This window comes from Zosterops lateralis, assembly GCF_965231275.1.
Source record: "Zosterops lateralis genome assembly, chromosome: 7".
NCBI classification, from domain to species: Eukaryota; Metazoa; Chordata; class Aves; order Passeriformes; family Zosteropidae; genus Zosterops; species Zosterops lateralis.
The window spans coordinates 14,945-36,848 of NC_139767.1; the positions used below are offsets into that span (position 1 = coordinate 14,945).

At 45.3% G+C, this 21,904-nt stretch overlaps 1 protein-coding gene across 1 annotated transcript; it reads left to right on the plus strand.

Annotated features, from left to right (window-relative positions):
• Positions 1-6: 6 nt before the first annotated feature.
• Positions 7-21,028, plus strand: MCM3AP (minichromosome maintenance complex component 3 associated protein). The gene is made up of 28 exons (XM_083864768.1): positions 7-802; positions 886-1,109; positions 1,735-1,813; positions 3,072-3,219; positions 4,230-4,426; positions 5,415-5,554; positions 5,948-6,145; positions 6,360-6,628; positions 6,776-6,938; positions 7,491-7,651; positions 8,119-8,363; positions 9,151-9,341; positions 10,029-10,129; positions 10,959-11,090; positions 11,740-11,853; positions 11,998-12,150; positions 12,567-12,764; positions 13,056-13,124; positions 13,844-13,978; positions 14,387-14,540; positions 14,962-15,220; positions 15,556-15,653; positions 16,452-16,842; positions 16,961-17,218; positions 17,694-17,823; positions 18,445-18,639; positions 19,270-19,420; positions 19,535-21,028. The coding sequence occupies exons 1-28, from the start codon at positions 31-33 to the stop codon at positions 19,691-19,693; spliced, it is 5,484 nt and encodes a 1,827-aa protein (XP_083720894.1). The 5' UTR covers positions 7-30; the 3' UTR covers positions 19,694-21,028.
• The last annotated feature ends 876 nt before the right edge of the window (positions 21,029-21,904 follow it).

The window sequence follows — 21,904 nt, forward strand, 5'->3', positions numbered from 1 at the left end:
TCCCGCTTCGCCTGGCGGTCCGCAGCAACGATGTCGGCGCGGGGCCCTTTTCGCGGCCCGCCCTCCTTCCCGCCGCCGCTGCGCTTCGGGCGGCCTGCCGTATTCGGCCAGGGTGGCGGCCCCGCCGGCGTCCCCTTTGCGCCCGCCGCCACCTTCGCGCAGCCCTACGCGCTGGGCCAGGTGCCGGCCCCGGCGGGGAACGCGGGATTCAGCTTCAGGCCGCCCACCAGCCTGAGCGGATTCCCGACCTCCAGTGAAGCATCGGGTGGCAGCGGCGGTGCCTTCACGGCGCCCGAGTTCCGCTTCAAGGCGCCCGAGAGCGCCGCCGCCTTCAAGCCAGTGTCCGGCGGCGAGGTGGAGAAGGGTCCGGCTGCCCCCGCCGCCTTTGCTTTCTCGTCGCCCTTCAGCTTCGCGTCTGAGACGGGCCCCGAGGCGGCGGTGGCACGGGAGTCTTTCTCGTTCTCGCGTCCCACCGCTGCTTTGGGGTGGCCGGAAGAGAGAGGCCCGAGGGCGCTGCTGGAGGATCCGGGGGAGCCGCCGTCCAAGGGGCTGAAGCGGAAAGAGGAGAGGGAGCGCTCGCCGCGGCGGGCGGCGGCGGCGGGCGGGCGGGCGGCGGCGCCGCCGGAGAAGCGGGCGGTGATGCTGAGCCGGCCCCGCGGCGGGATCTTGTTCGGCCGCACGCTGGAGGATTTGCTGCGCAGCCAGGCCCGCGAGCAGCGGGAGCGCGGGGATGGCCCCGAGGCCGATCGGGGACCCACCGAGGACCCGCCGCTGGCCGAGGCCCGGGAGCCCGCTCGAGAAGGTGGGTGGGAGTCTGATGGGGCAGCCCGGCCGCCTGGGTGTGTCCCCGCTTGCTGACTGCTTTCGTGTTCCTTCTCGTCATAGATGCGGCCCCCGCCGCCCCTGCTCGCCGGAGCCGCGGCAGCGACAGCACGGAAGGGCTGGGGGGCCTGCCAGCCGCGGAGCTGACGACTGTGCAGTGCAAGAACATCCCTGACTACCTCAACGACAGGACTGTGCTGGAAAAACATTTTGGCCAGTTCGTAAAAGTTCGTCGGGTCATGACCAGGCGTAATAAAAAAATGGCTGTTCTCCACTTTTTTGATCACGTGAGTATCAGAAGTGGCATAATTCTTGTGAGTGTTCGGCCTGGAGAAGTCTCCAGGGATACCTTAGAGCCCCTTCCAGTATCTAAAGGGGCCTACAATAAAGAGGGAAAGCAACTTTTTACAGGAACAGGACAAGGGGAAACAGTGTAAACTTAAAGAGGAGTTAGATGTTAGGAAGAAATTATTTGAGGGTGATGAGGCCCTAGCACAGGTTGTCCAAATAAGCTGTGGCTGCCCCATCCTTGGAAGTGTCTGAGGGCAGGTTGGATGGGACTTGGAGCAGCCTGGTCTATAATGGAAGGTGTCCCTGCTCAAGGCAGGGGGTTGTAGCTGGATGGTCTTTCAGGTCCCTTCCAACCCAAACCAGTCTCTGATTCTATGAAGGACTTAAATCTGAGTGCTTTGGGTAGGTCCAGCACTGATGAAAACTACGCTCTTGTTTGTAGAAAAGCAGCATTTTTCTCAGCAGTTCAGCTGATTGCACGTGGGTCTTAAGTGAGGTTTAAAATACAGCAACCAGAATTTTTCAGGAATCAGTAAGCGTTTCTGTGGCAAAAAACTGTGCTGTGCATTTTGGTGTTGTGATGCCAATAGGTTTCCATGCCCTGCTTTTGTTTTCTTTCAGGCCTCTGCAGTTCTTGCCAGAAAAAAAGCGAAAGAGTTGCACAAAGACATAGTAACATTTTGGCAAAAGAAGAAAACAAGTAAGTCTATGTTTCCAAACTACTGGATGATGTCTAAATTGTGTGCCAGCTGCTCTTTTTTCCCCTGATGTGCTGAGGATGATACCTAAATTATCATCATTATTATTAGGAAATACCATGTTTGAATCTCTAATGCAGTCACACAACAGCAATAAGGTGATGTTCAGCTTTGTGCTTCTATCCAGAAGTAGGATGTTCTTTGGAGATGTAAGAAAACCCACTCTGAAATGCTTTGCTATCTGCCTCAGATCATGGACTGGGATGTGGACTTCCAACTTTCAGGAAAAGGTTCTGAGAACCAACCTAAGGAAAGTGACCTGAGAATCTCTGCAGTGTCTGCTGAGGTTGCTGTTTTGTGCATGAATAGTTAGACACCGTTTGAAGCAACAAAAAGAACAACCTACAGGATTTAGGAGTGGGGAACCTGGATTCCAGACCCTGCTTGGGATGAGGGCAAGAGGAGATTGTTCAGTCCCCAGAGGAATACTTAAAATGTCAAGTGCTTCCCTTTCTTTAGCTCCATGAGTGCAGTATATGTGCCTGTGAGATCCTAGCCTGGGGATGCACTTCAGCTGCTAGCAGATGAATGGTTCACCTCAGCTTTGACCAACCACAGCCTTGCAACAAACAGATGCTGAGTTGTCTCCCTGAGAATTAACATCTTAAGCAGCAGCTCTAGGGCTGCCTCTTTGCCAGAGTCATTTTATCATGGCATTTTGTCTGTGGCAGCACATGTGACAGCATTTTGAAATAACTGTTCTGGGAGGGTTTAAGAAATCCAGCTGGTGGAAAAATTGTCTCTGGAAGAAGAAATTCTCCCTTCCTGTAAGTGTTAACCCATGCCAACCTGCATCTAAGCTTCGGTATGTGAAATAAATACTTTCAGTAGGAGCACTTGGAATTGTGTTTTATCCTGGTAAAATGCATTTCATGTCCCATAGGGAGTTAGGACTTGTGGGTTATATCACAAACCTGAGAGAACCGTGATTCAGTTGAGGATCAGACTTAGTTTACTGATAAATATAGTTATTGCAAAGTGATACTGTCTTGAAAAATCCTTATTCTTTATAGAGCAATGACCTTGATAGTAATTGGTGGAAACTTGGTGCAGCTCCTAGTACAAGTTGTTGTGGAAGTTTTGCATGCATGTACAAAACTGGGAGTACTAATTTTCATACCCACCTCCATGGGGTCAAGAAAGAGCTGTTGCTTAAACTGCTTGGCAGGTACCTGATTTCATATTTACGTGTCATTTCAGGTCCAGCAAAAAGAGAATTTTCATCAAAGGAGAAGAAAGCAGGTGAAGATGAAGGAGGGCAAAGCAGTGAAGAGCAAAGCTATCAGCATTCTCCTCTTAGGAAACCTTTAATAAGGACTTCTGCCAGCAGTGTCATGCCTGGGAGAAGGTATGTCCTTTCCTCTGGGAACCCAGCTGACAGGGGAGGGCGAGCTTGGAGAAAAATGGTTATCACTGTGTGAGAAAAATGGTGATCACTGTGTGCCAAATACTCATGTTCTCTTCAGAGAGGCTGCTTCCCTTCTTTTCTGGTTTGTCTGGATTAGAAGCACTCCACTGTCACACTTTGTCAAAAGGATACTTCTAATGGCTTATTAGGGTCTTTTACTTTGGTTTCTCGATTTTGTTCGTAAAAAGCATCTCAGAATGAAGCATGAGGGAAGTGAGCAAACAGTGCAGAGCCCAGCTAGGACTGAGCAGTAATGACACTGTTTGTGGTCATGATTCAATGAGCTTCTTAAGCAAGCAATTTCCTTAGGAGCCAGTTAGAGTTCTGTGAGATGTCTCCTTTTTAGACTAGTTTGGATCATTGTCTCACCTCAAATGAACAGTCTTCCTGGTTTGTGGCAGTCAGAAGTGGCAAGGTTGTCATCTTTGTCATACCTCAATGATATGTCTGGTTTGCCAAAAGTCATTTGATATGTATAGCCATGTAACTATAAAATTAGTAATATGTTGTGAAGGATTTGATTTAAAAACCATATTTTTACTCGGCCCTGTAATATCTTTAAATAATCTCAGTTGCTATAGAAAGCACATTGGGTTCGTCTCCATACCAGCAAGCCAGTTCCTAGCTTAAAATACAAACTGCTGGGCCATAGTGATGCAAAATGCTACCCAAGCCATCCACTTCTGTCCCCTCTGTGACACTTTCAGTAATATCTTTTCTGTTAAGGCTTTCTCCACAATGCCAGTACTCTTGGTAGTGTTGTCAGGACAGTGCTGAGGATTTAACCAGATTAACTCTGATGTTGGTGTTAGCTCAGCACATCCATATGTTGTTCACATTTCCCTGTGAACAAAATACTGTTCTAAACGGATGCTAAAGAACAGTGAACCGATTGTGACCAGGGCACGCACTAAGGTATTATTATTGATTAAAAAAGCTTTTGGTTTTAGTTCTCCAGCAAAGAAGCCTGGCCTTCGAAAAGCACTGCAGTTTGAAGCAGAGCTGTTTGATTCCAGTTCTGAAGGGCAGAGCTCAGAGGGCTTGGGAGCTTCGCTGTCATCTCTCAGTAACCTGGTGGGATTGGTGGCTGAGACATCTGAAGAGAGATACCGGCTCTTGGAGCAGAGGGACAAAATCATGCGACAAGGTAATTAATATAAACTAATGAGTGTGATATCTGCTTAACTGCTGGAAAGAAGTAAGTGTTTGGGTTTTGTGGCAAAGCTGTTGTGATATTATGGAAATGGCTTAAAAGAGAGTTTAATGTGGAACAGTCTATAAAATACTCTCCTAGTGTATTATTTTCTGTGTTTTTTTTTTTCTTGTAAAACACACAAATCTCCTTTACTTATTGCACATGGAACGTCTTGTGTAAAGGGAAGGGCAGAATATCCATCTTCTGCGAAGATGGACACATAGGGAGATCTGCATCTCTACAGACTCTTTAAAGAAAGTTGCCCAAAGCCTTAACTGCATTTCATAGAACCACAGAATTGTTTGAGTTGAAAGGGGCCCTAAAGCTCACCCAGTCCCACCCTCCTGGCATGGGCAGGGACACCTTCTACTATCCTAGGTTGCTCCAAGCTCCATCCAGTCTGGCCTTGGAACACTTCCAGGAGTGGGGCTACTACAGCTTCTCTGAGCAACTTGTGCCAGTGCCTCTAGTATTTCTCCAAATTCAAACTATTAAACAGCTGAAAATTATTTCAAGAAATGCCCTTTTGTTTCACAGTGATGGCTGTAACACCTTCCATGCTGTTCTTGCAGTTTCAGAACTGATCCTATTTCTAATTTAAGAACTTACTTTTAATACTGACAGACTTCTTGTCCACTCAATGCAGAATTTTAAAATTTTGAATTGAAAAATTCTTAGGACACAAAACATTTGGTATCTTTTAAAAGCTTAAGTCTTTTAGGCAAAACTTGGAATATGTCCAATACTTGAACAGGCCTCAGAGTGGGGAGAACCCCATCCTTGTGAATTTCTGACTATATCAAGGTTTGGGTACAGCCTTGCATGCTCAGGGCTGTTTTGGCACATCAGAGTAATAGCTTCTTGTGAAGAAAAAACCCCAAACCCAAGAGGTGCTTCATTTTTGTTCAGTTATTTCTGGTTTTGTTGGGGTTTTTTTTAGCTCGAATAAGAAGGACTGATCTTGGCAAAGCAAAAACTGTTGTTGGGACTTGCCCAGATATGTGTCCTGAAAAGGAGCGTTACATGAGGGAGACAAGAAACCAGCTCAGCATCTTTGAATTGCTTCTAGGAACTGACAAGGTATGAGATTCCCAGGATATCAGTATGCCTGATGCTCGTTGGAGCTGTCAGTATTGTTTAGCTGATTACAGGGGTAATTCTGGTGCAAAAATTCTATAGGCTGTTTAATTATTACCTTTCAATTCCCCATTGAAAAACAAGGTTTGCTTTTTCACTCTGTTAATGTCTTTTATTCTGTTATTTAGAACTCTAGTTCTAAAGCTGTAATTACATATTGTATGTGATTATCTATAGCTATATATTGTCTTAAATGTTATGAGTTTGAGACTAAATCAACACTTCAATAGTCTGCTCCTTACAGAAGTTAAAGGCATGGGTGGGATGAAAGCCTCTTTACTGCTGGGAAGTTGTACATACTTCTTGGGTTTTGACTCTTTTCCTCACGTCTTGCAGGTGGATCATGCAGCAGCAATCAAGGAATATAGCAGGTCTTCAGCCGATCAGGAGGAACCTTTGCCCCATGAATTGAGGCCATCTGAGGTGCTGAGCATGACTATGGACTATTTAGTGACAAGTATTATGGATCAGGGAGAAGGAAACTACCGAGAATGGTATGACTTTGTCTGGAACAGAACTCGTGGAATAAGAAAGGTAAGCACTGTGGATGGAGATGTTAGGTGATAAGAAGCAAAAGATCCCATCATGCTGTAAAAAAAGGAAGCAAAAAGCAGTAGTTGTTGAAACGATTTGAATTGCAGAGTGACTCAAAGCACAGTGAAATGGGTTTTCCAGAGGTAGTGCCAGGTGACTGTGCTCTTCAACTCTTTTAAAAATACACATAATGTATTCTTTTTTATTCTGTTAGGATATAACCCAGCAACACCTCTGCAACCCACTGATGGTGTCTCTGATTGAGAAGTGCACTCGCTTTCACATCCACTGTGCTCACCACTTGTGTGAAGAGCCCATGTCCTCCTTTGATGCCAAAATCAACAATGAGAACATGACTAAATGCCTGCAGAGCTTAAAGGAGATGTATCAGGACTTGTCTAACAAGGGGATTTACTGCAAGAGTGAAGCAGAGTTCCGAGGTTATAATGTCTTGCTGAATCTCAACAAGGGTGATATTCTCAGGTGAGAACAAGACATCACTTGTTTTCTCTCTTTACCTGTGGAATTGTAATGCTCCTGATTTTAATTCTGTGCTGTTACAGGTTGCTGTTGAATTGTGATTGATCAATACTGAAGCAAAAGTTTTGTCCCTGTCTTTTGTCTCCACAGAGAAGTTCAGCAGTTTCATCCAGACGTTAGAAACTCACCTGAAGTTAGATTTGCAGTTCAAGCTTTTGCAGCATTAAACAGCAACAATTTTGTGAGGTTTTTCAAGCTTGTGCAAGCAGCTTCCTATCTGAATGCCTGCCTCTTACACTGTTATTTCAACCAGGTGAGGAAAAAAACAGATAGGTATTTTTAAAAGTATTGATGAGTAAGACAGTCTGGGATCTGGGGGAAATCAGCAGAAAACTTAGTAGATATTGAGTCTTAAAAATAATACTACTGTTTCTTTAGAAGTGTTAAAAAATTATCAGAACCTTTCTACTGTGATATGAAAGGCAAATACTGATATGCCTTTTCTTTTCTTGTAATTGTGTACCAATAAATATTTCCCTGAAACATAATTGGGAAGCAGAGAAGGAGGCCTGAGAGTCTTGCAAAGCAAATATGAGCCTGCACTTTCAGAAGACCTTGCAAAGTTTTTTTTTTCTGCACAAGAATCACAAGGGGATATGCTCAAAACAAATATGTAAGAGGAATAGAAACTAAAAAGCAAGTGCTTAGAATTTAAAAACAAAGTTGCAAGTCTAAATAATAGTTTGTGTGGATACTTGATGACCAAGTATTGGTGTATTTAAACATGATTCTCAAATTTATTGTACACTTCATAGTTTATTTTGGGTTCTTTCTAGTGGTTATGTAGCTTTTTCTTTTCCCCCAGATTCGTAAGGATGGTCTCAAATCCCTCAATATTGCCTACACTGTGAGCACCCAGAGAAGTACAGTGTTCCCCTTGGACCACCTGGTCCACATGCTGCTGTTCAAAGACTGCGAGGAGGCAACTGATTTTATAAGTTACTATGGCCTGAGTGTATCAGATGGGTAAGTGTGAGGAAAATGATGCCTAGGGGGGTAGCCTGATGCCAAGCAAATGGGTAATATGGGGGGAGCTGCTTCTGAAGATTGGAACCTGATAAAGAACAGGCCAAGAGTAGAGGATGGGTCTACGCAGGAAATAAGGACACAGTTCTGCTTCTTGGGAAACTGGCATTATAGTGATGCCTGTAGGGTGGGATGCAGCCGAACAGTGCAAACTAGCTGCTAGAGGATTGGAAGACAGCAGTTCAGAGATGAGTGTCTGCCATGAAAATCCATGCATTGTAAGGTATGTTCATCCAAATTTGGGATTTTGAGAGACTGGAAAAGGAAGAAAAACCCTTGAGGATGTCAGTTAGTCATCTGTTCCTGTCAACATTCTATTTCGAAACAAAAAGTTTCAGAATTGAAAGCCTGTAGGTTGCTGGAGCTTTGAGGACGTATGCCTGGTTGTTACTTTTGTTTTTCCCCAGGGGTTATGTGGAGCTGAATCGCTCAGCTTTCCTGGAGCCAGATGGATTACCCAAACCACGGAAATCCCCGTTTGTCAGCCAGAAGCTCACTGTCTCTGTTGGGGAGGTTGTGAATGGAGGGCCCTTGCCCCCAGTGCCCCACCACATGCCTGTGTCCAGCTTCAACGGGCAGAGCAAGTACACTGGTGGAAGCACCTCCATGGATCAGGCTGGCAGTAGCCAAAAACCCAGTGTGGAAGCAACAGGTGAGAGCAAACCTGCATTTTAGGTACTGCTGAGAACACACTGTTGAGGCAGCTCTGTGAGCAGGTTTATTGTACAAAGCAGAAACGGTTTGTGTCTCAGAGATTGAAACTGCATTGAAATTTAGATGTAAGGAAAAGATTATAATTTAAATCATAAGAGAATCATGGAATGGTTTGAGTTGGGAGGGACCTTGAAGCTCATCAAGTTTCAACACCCCTGACATGGCAGAGGCACCTTCCACTAGACCAGGTTGTTGAGGTGTATTTAGGTATCTGCAAAAGCAAAGAACAACCTGATTAAAAAAATGCATTTCCCAATTCAAGAGATTCTCTATTGAGCCACATTTTGCCAACATAAGTGAAATAACAAATGTTTGACTACTTCAGAAAACTAACTTCCCTTTGCAGTTTGCACTTTTTTATTTGTTGCTACTGTGTGTATAACATGTCAGTTTTCGGGTTTACTGAATGTGTGCTTTTCTGTCCTTGTACAGATAATGTTTATAGGTGCCCGGTGTGCCTGACTTAAAACAGTTGCTTTGTTGGAAATACATGTGCTTGGTAATGGGGGGAATGTGCAATTAAATGTTTAAATGTTTTGCAGAAAACATACATAAGTGTAAATTAGTTTCTATGATATATTTTTAACTTTTGGGCAGCGAGCTGCTGTTACGGATTTATTTTATGACCTGCTGAGTTTTATCAGACAAGCCAGTTTTTTGGAGATAAAATTTGCCTGTTTGTGACAGATCTGATTTTCTTAATTTTTCTCCTCTTCTCTTCCAAGAAGGAAGAGTGGAAAGCAGAGGTGTGGATTTACAGGCCACAGCAGCAAAGGTCCAGCCTCCACCTCATCTTCTACCCTCGCTGTTGCCTCGTCAGCTGGTGCCAGTCCTGCCCTCTGCGCAGCCCATCTCTCAGCCTGCTGCACAGCCTGAGCCTCCCCCTTCAAAGCCTCAGGCTGACTACTCGGACACGGTAGGGAAATCTAAACCCATCAGGAAATATTTGGGAAAGATCTGTGAAATATAACAGCAGGTAACCAAGTTCTTACAGTATTCCATTTTTCGGGAACATGCATGTAGTTCAAATGAGACATGACAAAGTTTCTTCCTATGGATACATGACCATTAATGCTGGTTCTTGAATGTGCACCCATCTACCTATGCTGTTTTTCTCCCTCCCACACAAGTTTTTGTGTGCGGATGCTGAACCAGTCTCCAAGTGTCTCATTGCTTTGTACAGTACAGTTGCCATATTCTGCCTAGATAATGGCAGATTTCATTTGTGAACTGTTCAGCTGGGGAGTGATCTTTCCCAACATGGAAGGGTAGACCTGATAATTTGGAATTAAATCAGCTAGATTGGAAGTCTAAAGTGAGAAACTAGGATTCCCTCCTCAGTTATGGTTTCCTGAATCGATTTGCCCATATTTAGTACAAAAATCTGCTTTTGTTAATGGGGTATTACTAACCTTTTTAGATAGTCTAAATAGTCTGAAGTTTGCAGGCTGTTGTGTTTGGTTAAGTTGGCTCAGTTTGTAAGCAGAAATACAGATGCTGCTATGAATTACAGTCAGTTAAGCAAGGCTGGAGAGCCTTACTCCCAGTTTACTCCTGAGAAGGCCTGCACCTTGGTTCAGCTTCTTCCTCTGCTGTGTTGCAGGACATTACCGAAGTGGTGGATGAGCTGGTACATGATGTCCTCAGAGGAGAGTGCAGAGAAGTGGGCAGAGCAGGAGCGGCTTATGTGACGTCTGCCATCTGGTAAAGAGCATTTCTTGCAGGTTCTCTTGGAGTCTATCACCATAGCTGCCCCTTGCCATGGCAGCACCATGTGTGAAGATGGTAAAACTGAGCACTGCCAGGTCTGTGATAGAGAGCTGTGTTACTGATGCAGTGGAAGGGAAAGCAGACCTTTCTTCAGATGTCTGTCATATCCCAGCTCTAGCTTAAGGGAAGGCTGACCCAAACCTCTGGAAGCTTTGCTTGGTAAGAAACCTCTGTCATGGAAGAGAAGGTGCCCAAAGGGGTGCAAGAGGAGCAGTCCAGATCTGGCTGCTTCTCTGGTTCTGATAAATTTCCTCTCCAGGGCAGCCAGTAGAGTCATAGATGTGGGATGTGACCCAAACAGTTGTTATTCCACCATTGTTTGATAATTCCTGAATGGGGACAGCTGAGCCAGACTGACTAAAGTCTGACTGTGATGTCATGGTCAACAATAAAATTGGTTTTAGAGGAAGAAGTTGGAGATTTGTGGCTTTCAGAGGGGACATTGATTGGATACTATCTGGGTATTGCTCTTCCCATGGGAACTGATGACTGGCTGCATTTACTTTGCTTGATGGGGGAATGGGGGTTTGGCCTTTCAGTATTACAATGTGTTTTATTTCCATCCATTAGTTTTCATTTTTTCTTCCTAATTTCTCCCTGTCCCAGTGTGGGGATGGGAGTGAGCCAGTATCAGTGTGGGTACTTGGCTAATGGCTGGAGTCAGCCCACCACAGAGAGCAAGGTGTGGCTGAAAAAAGCATAGACTTGGGGCTTTGAATGAAAACATTCTGGCTTTGAGAAGAGATTTGCTGTTTCTGCACAGTGCCTCAGAGGCCACCTTGGAGGAACTCATGACTGAGGTGATGGGGGAGATCCTCAGAGAAGTGGCTGGAAACATGCTTAGTGTGGAAAGGCAGCGTGTCCAGGAGGAGCGGCGCAGAGTGGAGGAGGAGAGGTGATGCACTACTTTGGCTGTAGGGCAGGGTGGGTTGGAAACACCCCGGACAACGTAAGGACAGCTGGTGCCAACCTGAGTCCTTGTGCCTCTGCTCAAACTCAGTGTCTTTCTGCCACAGTAGCAGAACCAGTCTCACCTTGAACTCTCTTGGGACTGTGCAGGCAGTGTCCCCCTCTGCATTCTCGTGTGATCTGCTGGTCGCCTCAGAGCCATGGTGAAAATGGTGGGTGGGAATTTTAGGAACTTTTATTTACCCAGAGCTTCCAGAGAGGGACACGCATCTGCTGTATACAGGAGCTTTTTCCTTCTTAGTGAGCTACTTGTTTGTAGCTTATTGGGGCAAGAATAAATAGAATTCTAGAATGGTTTGGTTTAGAAAGGACCGTAAAGATCATCTAGTTCCAAGCCCCAGCTATGGGCAGGGATGCCACTCACTAGATTAGGTTGCTTAAGGAACTCCATTGTCATTTGTGGTTTTGAGGGAAACCTAGCTCCATGCAAAGCTGTTTAATTAGAAACCAGATAGTGGGGTATAATTTTAGGTGAATTAGGTGTTTTACACTGCATGTAGTGCTTGTTTAGCTAAGCAGCAGGTTTGCCAGTGTAAATTTTTTCACTTATGTAAATCTTTTCTCTGTCCTTCCAGGCAAAAGCAGGAAAGAGAGGAGTTAATAAAGCAGTTGAGCCAATTGCTGGGTATGGAATTAATAGAAGAAGTAATAAAGGAGGGTGTTAAAGAAGCTTCAGCTAATGAGTTTAGGTATGTACAACATGCTGCATGCTGTAGCTTGCTTTCCCAAGGATTTCCTAAATGTCATGGGCCTCCCTGTTTGCATCTCAGCCCATTGAATTGACGTCTGCTGGAGATCTTCACCTCAGCAGTCTTTGTTTTATTTGGAACCAGATGTGCCTTAGAAAGAGACCAGCAAGCCCGGATTGCCAGGTGTTCAGAAGAAGTGTGTAGCCACTTCATGGAGCTCTTTCTGGGGGATGAGATTTTCCAGATTGCCAAGGAAACCCTTCAGGAGCTCCAGTGTTTCTGCAAATACTTACAACGGTAAGTTGCTGTCATGGGACATGACTGCTTCTCTTGGGAGCATTGGCATGGAGCAGTTAATAGAGATGGAACTACTGCTGTCTGGTTGTGTTCTTTTTGAGGCAGTTTTTTCTGTCGTACCTCTATGGTAAAGGTAGACTTTACAGTCTTAGTACCAGCCTCTGCTAAATTACTGTACATGGGGAGGGGATCACACCTTGTTGTAGTCAGGTAATGAGCTTGGTAGAGATTGCAGCTTCATTCCATCTAGAAACTTGTAATAGTTTATCCTTGTATTCTTTCTGCTGATCATTGGTTTTCCTGCACATATGCTTAGTGTGTTGTGGTTGTTGCAGTGTTCATTATACAAATATCTTGTGACAGAGGTCTGCAGAAGAGTTCACGAACATGACCTATTTATCTGTTCTCTTCCGAAGGTGGAGGGAAGCAGTGGCAGCTCGGACAAAGTTGAAACGTCAGATGAAGGCATTTCCAGCTGCTCCCTGTGGCTTGGATTCCAAACATCAACTGAAAGCACTGTCCCCCAGTGCAGAGTGGCCTATAGCCATGGAGAATTTGTGCAAGAGATTTGTAAACCTGGGGAATGGAGGAAAGCTGGGAATCTCTTGCACGAGGTAAGGATACTTCCAGTGGCATCAGTTGGCAATCTGGTACATATTTGGAAAATAAGTTACCAAAAATTCTTCTATTGTGAATGTTAGTGGATTTGCAGAACTGTTTATTCTTAAATAGCTTCCAAAGAACTTTCTCCAGGTATGACCAAGACTGAAAATTCAAATAAATTTGTCTCCTAACAGCAACATTCTGAGGCTTCTGTACTATTTCCTAGGCCTCAATGTTCTTAGATTTGTTTAAACTACCTTTTTTTATACCAAAAAATACAGCCAACAATATTTCATTTCCAGGTTGAATTTGCTGAGAAAAAAGACAGTGCATGAAATTAAAGTTCAGCACTTCTGCCAGCAATTGGTAAGGTAGGCTGGGGTTTGGTTCTTGTTTTCTTTAGAAGCAAGCTGCAGCAGATGTGCCAGAGATCTCAGAAAGGGCCAAAAGGTATGGCTAACCATGCCTGAATGTCCACTTGCAGCCTTGCTTTTGTGGGAGTATTTTGGAATAAGGAGAACAGGAAATAGGAATAAGGGGAACTGTCATAGGACAGTTTGGGTTGGAAAGGACCTTAAAGGTCATTTTGTCCATTCCATTCCCCCTGCCATGGGTAGGGACACCTCCACTAAATGAATGAAGGTGTTGGGCCAGATGATCCTCCTGGGTGTAATTTTAAGGATCTGATGGGTATTATGGGGTGTGACTTGGTACCTGGATGGGATGGGCTATGGGGGGAGAGGAGTAAATGAGCTATCAGTGATGTGGCTTGTGGTTGGAAAATACTGATTGAGATGTTTGAAGTGAAGCAGGAGGTCTGGCTTCTCATGCTCTCCAGTGGCCTGGGTGTGTGTTGGATCAGCTTTCACATGTGTGGAAGTAAAGCAATACACATGTTCTCCTGAAATCCCCAGAGTAACGCTCTTGTCAGGTTTAGCAGCTGCAGTTCCTGAAGGATGAGCAACAGATTCAAAGAATTAACTGGTCACTGTTTACAGTATTGTAACTTGTTCAGTGCAAGACAAACATTCCTCAGGTGGGAAAGAGCCCTGGGGTGGATCTTTTCACCAGATTTCTGTCTCTCTTCAAGTGATTTAGCTTGGACTCCCCTGGATCTCGTCTCGTTAATCACGGAACATATTCCAGTTAAACAAGAACAGGTTTTTTGGAAGGCACTCTTGGTTTTGCCCAGTGATGATGAATATTCCAAGGATGATCCCAATAGGTACATTGAAGAGCTGGTTACTGGGTTCCTTTCTCAAACAGGGCAAGCTTCTTTTATTTAGGTAGAAGAAGATTAGTAATACACAGTCCTTGATGTAATTTTGCCTATACCATGTCAAATTTCCAGTTTGTTTTTTTCCCTCCAGAGCACTCTAAACAATATAGCTGTAATTTATTACAGTGATCTGTATTTTTTAACATTGTTTAATTCCTTTTGCTCATACTGAGAACAAAACCTTGATAGATGATAATTTCATTAAAATGTATAGTTACTTTTTAGGGCTATTTAACATAACCTAAATATATGGGATTATCATAGATTGCGATATCTTAGAGGTGCTGATACTGAAACCCTAAAATGGTGGTTTTGACTACAAAACCCACCAAAGCCCTCTTTTTTGTTTGCTAGGATACTGATGGATTGGTTGAAAGCCAAGTTTATGGGACACAAAACCTGTGAGAAAAATGTTTCACATACAGAAGGCAAAATTAAAACGCTGACGTTATTTAGTTCTCCTGGCATGCAGGGGACCAGAAACATTAAAATCAGTGTGTGTATAAAGGTAGGTGAGAACAATTTCATGATATCTAAGAGGCCATAAAAGCAAGGTGGGCTCTTTTCCAGTGGATATTGTGTCCTGTCAGATGAAGGGAGGTGATACTGGGAGGGATAGGGTGGTTGAAAAGGTCTGAATAAAGATGGATTTTTTTTGTTTGTTTGTTTTCAATCAGCTGAGAAATACCTGCAGTAGTGGAACCTGAATCATCAATTCCCGGTCCCAAAGCAGGTGCTGAAGGGCACTTCTGTGCTCAGCTCATCTATCAGACAGATCCATGTTGGCCTGACAACATCTTGTTATGTTGTGTTGAACCTTCTGGAAAAGAATGTCAAAGCTGAATGGCAGTGACAATAAACTGCAGATTTTGGTGTGGAAACAGCTTTGTTTAGCTACATTACTGTTGTCATCTTTGTTGCCTGTCTAGGTGGCACATGGTGCGCTCTCTGACTCAGAGCTTGATATGGCTGAGACACAAAAGGACTTGCTTGGGACCAGTGGCCTTGTTCTTCTCCTGCCCCGCCGAGTTAGGAGTGAAGATGTTGCAGAAGATGATGTTTACTGGCTTTCAGCTTTGTTGCAGCTGAAACAGCTGCTTCAGGCCAAACCCTTCCACCCCATAGTTCCCCTGGTGGTTCTAGTCCCCAGTGAGGAAGAGGAGGCTGTTGAGAAAGAAGTAGAAGATGGTATGTAATTGATTTTGTATCTTGAAACAATGAATATTTAGCGCTGACCCAAGTAGAGGTGTTGTGGCTAGTGCAGCCTCTCAGTTACAGCAACCACTAAAGGGAGAGGCTGTGGAGCATGTGAAGTACAGCACATCCCGCAGCTTTCCTAAAAATCCTTTCTTTAAGAGCTCACCAATTTTCGCTTCCAGTTCTTTCACACACAATATTTGATCCTGAGCGTCTGTGGGCAGAGATGGAGGGGAACAGCAATGCAGTGAATGTAATGCAGAACATGTGGTCAAAGGATGTGTGTTCTATCTCTATGTACATGATGAGTTTTCTTATTTTTTAAGGTTTGATGCTCCAGGACTTGATTTCAGCCCATCTTATTTCAGACTACACTGTTGTAGAGGTCCCAGGCTCTGTCAATGACTTAGAAGGCACCAGAAGGGTAAGAACAGCAAAATACAGGAATTATTTGTCATTATTTGTGGCTGTTATATTTTCACTGACCAGAGATCAGTGGCATTGGCTACCAAAAAAAGAAAAAAAGAAAAAAAAGAAAAAAGTAATACTGAAAACTGCACTGAGACCAAAATTCATGGATTACCTAAACCCACTCTTGTCTGCCCTGCCTGTGTTGCTGCCCAAGAGAGGAGTACTGGTGGTGGGTAAACCTTTTTATCCTTAAGATCTTAGTCCTAAAATGCTGAAGACCCTTTGTAGCTGTTCTGGCTGCTGTGAGATTATCCAGAGTTATCCCATCTTGGTGGATGAGACTGAGATGCCTCTACCTTTCATGTTCCTTTCACAAATACGATCATACGAGATCTCTCCCTGAACTGAGAGTGATGCTCCCCCACAAACTCTCACAACCTGGGTCTGCACTTCAAGGACTGCCATGATCAGACATGATAAAGTCATTCTGGGCTAATTTCTGGGAATCTGTAGAATTTTGCTTGGATAAGTTTTCAACAACCCCAGCATCCTGCAGCAGGGAATTCCACTGCATACCTGTATCTCATACGAACAGCCTCTTCTTCGTCTGTTCCTGAGTCTGCTGTATGGAAATTCAGTTTGTGGCCACCTAGCTAGAGAATTATTGTTGCAAATACTAGTATGATGATACCTGATTTATTTGCCTTTTGGTGCATATTCTCTTGGAGTGTGTTGTTCAAACAGGGTTGAATCCTTTGTGTCCTGATCACTGCAGAGCAGTTTTCAACCCTCCCTCTTTCACGTGTTGTAGGTCTCTGCAGCTGTAGGCTGGCTGATGTCCCAGTGTCCTGCCTCCCTTGAGCTCTGCAGCCAGACCCTTCAGGAGTACATTGAGGATGGGATTGATGGAGAATTTGGCAAGCGTTTCTACCATGACTGGAAGGAGAGGCGTTTAGCTGGGCTGCCATCCCAGGAGCCTGGAGTCATTATAGAGCTTTACAACAGTGTGCTACAGTTCCTGTCCGATGTGGCATCCTCTGAGCACCTTTGTGACTTGTCCTGGCCTGTCACAGAGTTTTCAGAAGCAGGGGGTAACAAGGTGTTGCCTCACCTGGAGTGGAATATGCCAGATCACCTGGCCTGGCTGAGGAAGGCTGTGCTGTCCTTCCAAATCCCATACCTAGATCTGCCTCCTTTGGGTGGTAGGTACTTCATGCTCTAGTATCTTCTTGGCGGCACGTTGTTCTCCAAAATTTGCGTGTGCAGTGTTGGTTCTGTCACACATTCTTGCAATTTATTTTGGGTTTTTTTGTTCCACAGCTCCTTGGCATCCTGTTTGCCACATGATTTTTCAGTATGTTTCTCAGATTGCAAGTTCTTCCCACACTCAACCACTGATCCAGTCTCAGGTGGAGAATCTGCTGGGCAAAACTTACCAAAACTGGAAAACCAGAACAGCTGGGAACTCTGATGAAGATGGGCCTTCTGTTGATGAAATCCCTTGGGACTGTATCTTGGCAGTCTGTGTTGATCATAAACTGAGAGACTGGAAACCACCCAAACTACCTGTAGCTCCAGGTATTGTGTCCTCCTGCAGCATGGATGATGCTTCTTTTGTGATGGTATTTAATACATTGCCAGTGGTGTCTTTCTATATGGCAGGAAGTGATGTGTAGCAGGGAGGCAGCTGTGGTCTTGTTATGTTCTGCATTTGTCTTCCCTTTGGAGCGTATATTTAATGTTGGTTATGGCTTTACTTGATCCTGTGACTACAAATGTGGCTCTGGTCACAGTCTTTCAGCCCTGCCCTCCCAGTGGGAGAGGGTTTGCATTAAGCAAAGGACAAGAGTTACCCCTCAGAAGCCGTGTCAGAAGGGAGGGCAGGCTGCCATAGGTAATTTTCACTTCCATTGATTAATTGTCCCAGACTCTGAAACCTGTTTGAAAGTGAACAATCACTCTTGCCCCAAATTGCCTTTTTTAATACTGAGCTTTTCTTCTGAAGGAGAGAATCTGTGCAAATGATCAACATTGGGCTTGGGTTTATTCACAGAAGCTGTAAGTAAAGATGGTCAGATTCGTGTGTACTTCTTCAAGGAGCATTTAAAGAACTACACTGTGCCTTTCTCATGGGATCAAGCCAGGCTGCGGACACAGGAGGAGATCCGGCAAGGCCACGAGAGGTGAGGTGGCCTCCACGGTGCTGAAAACCATTTGGCATCCTCTCAGAAGCTTCTTGTGCACATCTCCCTAAAATGATGTACAGGGCTGTGCTGAAACAGAGTAGGAAGTCGATTTTATTTGTACAGGGTTACACAGCTTTCAGAGAAATGGATTGCTTGGGGAGTGCTGAAAGTGTAGAAATTAACTTCTGCCAAAAAAACCCTACTGCTGAGGCTTTGGAGTTGTGCAAAGCATGGAGGGAAAACAGTGTGAGTCTGAGAAAATGCTAGATAGGTTGAGGTGGAAGCATGCCTTAGAGCTGTGTGGCATTAAAGTCAAGTCTAGTGCACTTTCCCTAGCCACATTCAGAGGGAAGCCACTCTCTTCCCTCTTGGAAGCTTAGCTGCAGCCCTGTTGTGTAGTTGGCAATGATTGGGGTGAATCCTATGCTCCTGTCAGATAAGTTCCTCTCTAATCCCATGCACAGGTGATGCTGTGTTGGACACTGGCACAAGGGCGTTATTTTTCCAAATGATCACTTCTCACTCCCTTCTATTTCCAAGCTTCAAGCTAATAGGGAAAAATCAACACACTCATACCAATTCATGTGGTTTTGTTGTTTTTTTCCTCCCCCCCTTCAGATCAAAGATAAAATCTCCCAAATCCTTTAAGAAACCCTACAGCATTTCCATGATGCCGGGTCAGTATGGCTCTGGCATGAGCATGCTGCCAGGTCAGGAAGTGAGCATTCCCGGCACAGATGAATTCAGAGACACGTCCTTGGCCCAGGAGCGTCTGTTGGCACAGTTGCAACTGGAAAAAATAGAAAACAAGAGGTAAGTTCCCAGAGCAGTATCTTTTCCTTGCAGCTTCAGCCCAGGGTTGTAAACAATTTGTAACTTGTATGGAATAGGAAGTTAAACTGTGCTAGAAAAAAGGCCAGACTGTATTGAGTTCCATCTGATTTCATCAGGCACATCAGGGCAATTCCCTAATATTTCCTTCTTGCATCATGGGAACAGTCCAGGATGGTAGAAATTCTTGGAGTTCTTGGGAATGGTTGGAAACTCTGTGGTCAGTCATGCCACCAGAACTGAAGCAGTGTGTTCAGTGGTCTGTGTGTCCCCCAGTGTCACAAACGTCTAGAAAGTCCTTTCTGGGATGTCAGTTTGTAGCAGTGCAGATCACAAAGGCGAAGAACTAAAGCTTTTGAGGGTGGTCCAAGAGGTTTTTGCCTCTTCTGCCTTCCCATAAGTTGAGTCTTTTCAGTCTGTGTGGTTCCTTTCTGTACCACAGTCGTCTGTGATAGATTTTGATAGTTGCAGTGGGGCACATCAGACTGTTTTGAATATGGCTGTGGAGATCAGATGGTTCTGAACCAAAAAAAAACTGTTAGTGAAAAGCACTGGTTACAGGGACAAAGCCAGGCTTCCATCTGACAAAGTGCTTTTGCTCTTCCCATCCAGGTTTGAAGAGCAGCTGCACCGATATCTAGCCGAGGACATGGAGCCCCTTGGGGATCTCCTGGATCTTCCTCTCTACCTCCCCCAGTCTCTGCTCTCCACCCCAGCTGCTACCTGCACCTTGGTGAAGGATCTCACCTTAGCTGCTCAAGAGGTAAGAGAAGGTGGTTCAGAGCTAAACTAAAGCTCTGAGGAGTGCAGTAGCTGTAAAACCTGTAGTGGAAATTACTTTGGGAGAAACTGTCTCATCTCTTTTCCTTCTGTCCAGGCTGGGAGTCAGGACGGACGCAAGGTTCCAGAGCTGGAGCAAAGCCCTGTGCTGTCAGACAGACTCGAACACCTGCAGCAGCTCCTCAGAGCCACCAAGGAGGCTGAGGCTGCCTCTGAGCTCCACCTCTCTGCTCTGGTGGACATGGTGGACATTTGAGCCAAGCTGAGACTCAGAGACTCAGGAAAGAAATCCAGGTCCAGGTGATTGAACAGATACACTCCTGGGGCATGTTCCAGAACAAGCAGGTATTCTCCTGGGATGAGAACATGGAGCAGCCATGGGGCCTGGGCTCTTCTCCCATGGCTGTGTTGTACAGGGCCAGCGTGTCATGGATGGTCTGGGACTCCCTCCTTTTCTGCCCCACAGGCATGGAGACGAGTCAAATGCTTTTTCTTGGAAGGCCTTAAATGACAGTGGTGTTTTTTTCTTTCTCCCAGCTCTCATTGTGGGTAAACACAGCTTCATCAGTTTCAGTTGTAGGGTAGCATGGGGACAGTGGAGCAATTGCTCTTCATAGACACAGTCCCTGAAATGTCTCAGTCTGTGCTTCCTTCAGGCAGGAACTGCCTTGCAGCAGCACTGTGTTTCTGTTGAAACATTCTGTTTTCAGGAATGTCAAAACTGTCATTCTCAAGTTGGAGCAGCACCTGGCCATGATTTTTGTACTTCTTGTTTCTCAGTGCAAATCCAGAAGGATTTTTGTTGTTCTAGGTCCAAGTTCTATTTTATTCAATGTTTTCAGCATTAAAAATGGGTGAGGTGCTTATTCCACAGATTCCATGTCATGCTGGAAAACAGGATGCTTCCTTCAGTCTTCAGTAAACAACTATGGAGAAACAATTTCCCCTTTTTTGGAAGAGCAGATAGCCTGCATTCTCCAGCATTTAGAAACCTTTGGAAATTGAAGGGCCTTGGTTTTAGTTTAATTCCCATTATTAATTTAGTTTAAACTAATTAATTTTGTTTAATTAATAATTTGAAGATGTACTTTATGTCTGCAGTACTCCTATACAGTTCATCTTTTTCGTACAAAATCACCAAATTTTTCTCAATCGGAGCCTTCTACCTGGTGGAATATAAATGACTGCACTAAACTGATTATTTTGCCTGCCCAACCCAAGTTGAAATCCTCAGTAGTCTGAAACTGTCAATTGTCTTCCAAAAAAATAATTTTTCAGTTTTTCAAAATACCATTTCATTTGTATTATTTCTCTTAAACCCAAAACAGCAAGAGTAGCTTAATACTAAGTTAAAATAAATTTAAATTGGAAGCTGTGCTTTGAGGCAGTTCCTGCTCCACGTGCTTTTCTTGGACTGAGTTTTGTTGAGTTTAACTGGTTCCATGTGAAGGGAAGCCTGTGCCCTGCTTTTGATGCTCTCAGTTTACCTGGAATTCAGTTGTCAAAACCAAAGAGAGCTTTGGGAGTGTGGCTTACACTATTTGCTGTAAATTGTGTTTTGTACCTAATAAAATCTTTAGTGGCTTGAAAAGTGCCTCATTCCTCTGTAAAAGCTCGGTATGGGATGATAAAAATGAAATTTAAAATGTTTAAAAGCCACCTCCGTGGCTTTCCTTCCTCCCAGACCACCTTAAAAACAGGGAGCCCGTTCCCGTAGAAAAACTCTCGGGCGCCGCGCCCCCCCCCCCCCCCCCCCCCATCCCAGGTCGGAGACGGGGCGGGGGAGCCGCGGCGGAGCCGCCGGCTCTGCCACCGACAGGGAGAGAGGAGAGAGCCGGCCGCCCCGTCCCCACCCCGGTTCGCCGCGGAAAAGCCCCTCCCCAGCCCCGTCCGCGGCCGGGAGCCGGCAGGGGGGAAAACCCAGGGTCTGCGGAGCCGCCCGCAGCTGCCATGCTCCCCGGCCGTCCAGCCTGCGGAGCCGCCCGCAGTCAGCCGCCGCCGGTTCGGCGTGGAGAGGCCCCGGCCGCCCCGTCCGCCCACAGCTGCCATGCTCCCCGTGCGGGCCGCCGCAGCTGCACCGTTTCAAAAGAAAGAAACCCACGCCTGCCACGTGCCACGTTCCACCTCCCACCGCACAAGCCCCGGCCCAAACCCCTGCAAACGTTGCCGCCGCTGTGAAGCAGCATGAGACCCCGAAACGCCATTACTGCGGCGAAGACTACCACGCGGCCGCAAAGAGCTTCAAGCGCCCGCCCCGGCTGATCCTGCATGCAAATTAAGGACTCCGGGAGCGTCTCGGGATGAAATTTAACATAAAAAAACCCTTATCAAATAAAAACCAAGTAAAATTAAAACGGATAAGAACTAATACTCAGCCGTGTGGACCCTGGGGAATCAGAAGAGCTAATTTCTCTGGTTTTGCTCACTAGCCGTAAGTTAAAAAGACCAAACCAGAGATGAGACCACA